We start from the raw sequence: 4333 nt of genomic DNA on the forward strand, positions 1-4333 counted from the left end.
TCCCCAGCTGCCCTGTGTACCCCTTACTCTATTTGGAGGGTTAGCTGGTGGGGAAGTTGAGTTCTTGAGCATAGAGAATGCAAGGTGGGGTCATTGTAATGTTGGAGGAGTCCCAGAAATCATTCTAGAACTTCTAAATGGATGAACATGTGCCCCGCAGGGAGTGAGGGAATCCCCAACACCACAGTCTTGTCAAAAGCGTCCCTGTGGAGAACATGAGAGATTAGTCCCTGGAGAGCCCCTTTCCACTGGAAGGGAGCTGATGGCAGTGTGCCTGGCGGGACTTTATCCCTCCCTACAGCAAACACTCACAAGTACACTGAGATGGGGTGGAGTTGAGCAGAGAATAAATCATCTCTTCTTGGTCGGACACCTGTTCTCCTGAGAGATCCTTATGAGACGGCCGTTTCCACACTAAGTCACAGATACTGTTCTCTTCATTAGTGTGTTTTTGCTGGACCCAAGTCACATTCAGCTGGTCTTCTCGTTTTTAGCTGTGAGGCTGTGGTAAGTTTCTTATGTAGTCCAGTGTTTGTTCACTCTTCAGTTTCAGACAGGCTGTGCTGAGAAATCCCAGTGCAGAGTGGAACTGTGACTGTCTGTCAGTGCCAGGGGTCGCTAATTATAGACTGAGCTGATAGGATCATTTAAGTGACCATCTCCTTCAGATACAGCTGATGTGGATCATGTACATTGATATATTTAGTGGAAATACTTGTTTAAATGATAAGATACTTTAGCTGTTTGAGAGATTTGCCTGAAAGTCTGTCCATTGTCCCATGAAGTTAAGTCGTGTTTTCACGAAGTAATGGACCAAATTGGCCACAAAAGGAGTTTGTTACAGAAGAGTGTCCTGAAGGTTTTGTTTGTGAAAGTGAACTTCCACTTGGTGAGTTATTTAAATATGAGAATTATCACCTTTTGAGTAATTATAACAGACTTGTCACCCCAAGTAGGTTACGTACACCAGCACATAGGAGTTGTCTCGTGTGTTGTCAGCCATTACATGTGGCCGAACAGCGAAAGTGTTTAGTAATAATCTGTGGATTTTTTGTTTTGTGTCTTAGCTAGTAGCCGCAGATAGGAGGAAGCTGAGATGACACTCACTGGTCCTTCTAGTTTAGTTTATTGTGTCCATCATAGGACAGTTTAGAAATAGCACTGCTGTCCTCTTTCACCCCAAATGTGGCAACAAAGCTGAAATGAAAATGACTCACACTTTTCTCTACATTTAGGGCCTGTGAGTGCCATAGTTGGAAGAGACCTGAGCACTTTTCTTGCTCGACTTCTCCCATAGCCTGGGAATCCAATTCTCCGAGTTAAAGCATTCAGTGAAGGAAAGCTCGGTCCTACTGAAACAACCAGCTTTCTTCACCGGGGTGACTCCAACTGTTATAACGTCCTTACATGGATAAGATAAAATCATTTCCCAGTGTTTCTGCTGTGAATTCTATGATTCTTCTTTTGTAACAGGGTGAAACCTTCACACTTCTGCTTACAACACCTTATAAATACTAACTTATGAGGAAATTTGAATGGAGATTTGATACAGGAACACAATTAATGGACTTTTGTGTGATTCTTATTTTAGTGAAATTCAGATGGATGCTGGACAAAAGAAAGGTACAGAGAGAGACCGATAAGGAAAGAGAAGCAATGGTTTAATAATTACAAGTCAACCTCAGAATTCGCACCCTGGTAGAAGTGCTTTTCTAAAGATTGATAAACCACAGAAATTAAAGATTTGTGATGAATAACATTTTCATGTGAGAGTTAAGGTATAAGATAAGGTTTTAAGGATATGTAGTTAGACCTTTAGATCAAGCGTTGGATATTGATTATTAGGTTTAAATCCCAGGCCTTGACCCATCAAGAAATCATTCAACCAGCATTTTACTAGTGAGGTAGAGTAGAAAATAATATAGAAAATAGCAACTAGTCTTCCACGTAATAACAATACAAGTGCATGTGTGTGCATAAATGTGTGTGTGTAACTATATACATACCATATACTTTGTCCACACATAGAAACATAGAGTATGAATATTCATACAGGGATCAGTGTGTGAGGGGCAGTATCCGGTCGTGAAACAGCACAATCAGAGAAGAACTTCTGTGGGTACAAAGTCAAAAGACAAAGTTCTCCCCCTTAACTCCAGCTAAAGTAGTGGCAGTCTGCCTGCCATTCTCTCAACTTAATTCAAGATGCAGCCAGTAAAAATTACAAGACTAGCAATTAAGTCACCTAATGAAGGCAGAAATCTGAGATCCCAGATAGGAGGATGTCCCAGAGTCTCCTGGTCCTCCCTCCCACCCTCCCGAGTGGGTACAGACGCAGGCCCACAGACCCTCCCCATAGTGGCTGTGTGTGACCTGGGGGTCGGGACCCCTCCTGGGCGAGGCTCTGAAGCAGTTGTGCTGAGGGGAGTGTCCACTATTAGGGTGTAGTAGGCGTGTTAACGTGTTTTGAACTGTGGTGGAAGTTTGGAAATGAAGGTAAGATTTACTGAACACTGTAATAGAACACTGGTGTTTAATTTATCAAGGTGAAAAAATTCCTTCTGTGTCAATTGCCATGCATGGTGTTCAGTTAGTAGCTGACTAACAGGACAGACGTGTCACTGAACATGTGTTCTGAGGGCAGAAACAGGGACACACACAGGTCTACCATGGTAATCACTTCCCATGGTGAGCACGCTCCCTTGTCTCATTCCCAGGAAGATGGGGGCCAACCAGACTTCTGTCACAGAGTTCCTCCTCCTGGGATTCCCGCTCAGCCCAAGGATGAAGGTGCTCCTGTTTGGGCTCTTCTCCCTGTTGTACGCCTTCACCCTGCTGGGCAACGGGGTCATCCTGGGGCTCATCTCCCTGGACTCCCGGCTACACACCCCCATGTACTTCTTCCTCTCCCACCTGGCCACTGTCGACATAGCCTATGCCTGCAATACGATGCCCCAGATGCTGGTCAACCTCCTGAGCCCAGCCCAGCCCATCTCCTTTGCTGGCTGCATGACACAGACCTTTCTCTTCTTGACTTTTGCTCACACCGAATGTCTTCTCCTGGTGGTGATGTCCTATGATCAGTATGTGGCCATCTGCCTCCCCCTTCGGTATTCCACCATCATGAGCTGGAGAGTGTGCGTCACCCTGGTAGTGACTTCCTGGACATTAGCTGTCCTTCTGGCCCACGTAGATATGGTGTTACTCTTACCGTTGCCCTTCTGTGGGCCCCAGAAAGTGAATCACTTTTTCTGTGAGATTCTAGCCCTTCTCAAACTTGCCTGTGCAGATACGCACCTTAATGAGGTTGTGGTAGTGGCTGTAGCAGCATTGGTGTTGGTGGGACCACTGTCCGCAATTGTGGTCTCCTACGGTCACATTCTACGTGCCGTCCTGAAGATCCAGTCCATGGAGGGGCGCCGGAAAGCTTTCTCCACCTGCTCCTCCCATCTCTGCGTGGTGGGGCTCTTTTATGGCACAGCCATTATCATGTATGTTGGACCCCAACATGGGGACCCCCAGGAGCAGAAAAAATACCTCCTCCTGTTTCACAGCCTTTTCAATCCCATGCTGAATCCCCTGATCTATAGTCTGAGGAACAGAGAAGTGAGTGCTGCTCTGAGAAGGAGGCTGGGAAAGGAGAGACCTTCATGAGAGCCTCACAGAGAAAAAGTAAGTGAGCGTAGATGGACCTGAGGATTCACCTCACCCTATATGTTCACGGGATACATAGACATGCTCTTGTCCCAGGGCATCCTTTGCATGTTCTTGAACTTCTCCTGTGACTACTTCCTGAGAAAGCCCATTCTGTTCCCTCCCTCCGAGGATGCTGCACAAGAAAATGAACATGTCTTCCAGTCTCTGCGTGGTGCACGCACTTGTAATATGGTCATGAGGGATATTCTGAATAAGACAAAATAAATTCATATATTCCATAATCAGGACTTGCAGACAAAATTTTATTGTAGAAAACAAGGTATTTGCAGAATATTTAAAATATTGGAGTTGAGACCTATACATAGTTATTATTGAAATATTTAAAATTTAGCAACTGTCATCTTCAATAACTGGGCCTACATTTAATATATTTGGTTATTTTCCTGCGTATGTCTATGACAGTGATGTTTCCTGAGGCATCAACAACTTAAATTAGGAAGAACATGTGCCAGGACTTCAAGGGAAAGGGGATGAAGGGGGTAACTCTGATGGAACTAACAACAAGAGACCTTGAAGGATGCCGTGCTGAATCACACAGACATGTTGGAGCTTTTCTGCCGCTGTGTTCTTCTCTCTGCCTTTGCAGCATAGGTGGGGATCTGGGATGGTGGAGACA

The 4333-nt window shown here is 45.1% G+C and overlaps 1 protein-coding gene across 1 annotated transcript; it reads left to right on the forward strand.

Moving 5' to 3' along the window:
* The first annotated feature begins 371 nt into the window (after positions 1-371).
* LOC128781178 (olfactory receptor 2A7-like) lies at positions 372-3892 on the forward strand. Its single transcript, XM_053926331.2, has 2 exons — positions 372-507; positions 2718-3892. Exon 2 carries the CDS (start codon positions 2722-2724, stop codon positions 3652-3654), a length of 933 nt encoding a protein of 310 aa, XP_053782306.1. The 5' UTR covers positions 372-507; positions 2718-2721; the 3' UTR covers positions 3655-3892.
* The last annotated feature ends 441 nt before the right edge of the window (positions 3893-4333 follow it).

Source organism: Desmodus rotundus, chromosome 6, assembly GCF_022682495.2.
Source record: "Desmodus rotundus isolate HL8 chromosome 6, HLdesRot8A.1, whole genome shotgun sequence".
In the NCBI taxonomy this organism is placed as follows: Eukaryota; Metazoa; Chordata; class Mammalia; order Chiroptera; family Phyllostomidae; genus Desmodus; species Desmodus rotundus.

What these genes read in the sequence shown, in the direction of transcription:
- LOC128781178 (XM_053926331.2), top strand. Translation starts at nt 2,722, where the DNA reads ATGGGGGCCAACCAGACTTCTGTCACAGAGTTCCTCCTCCTGGGATTC.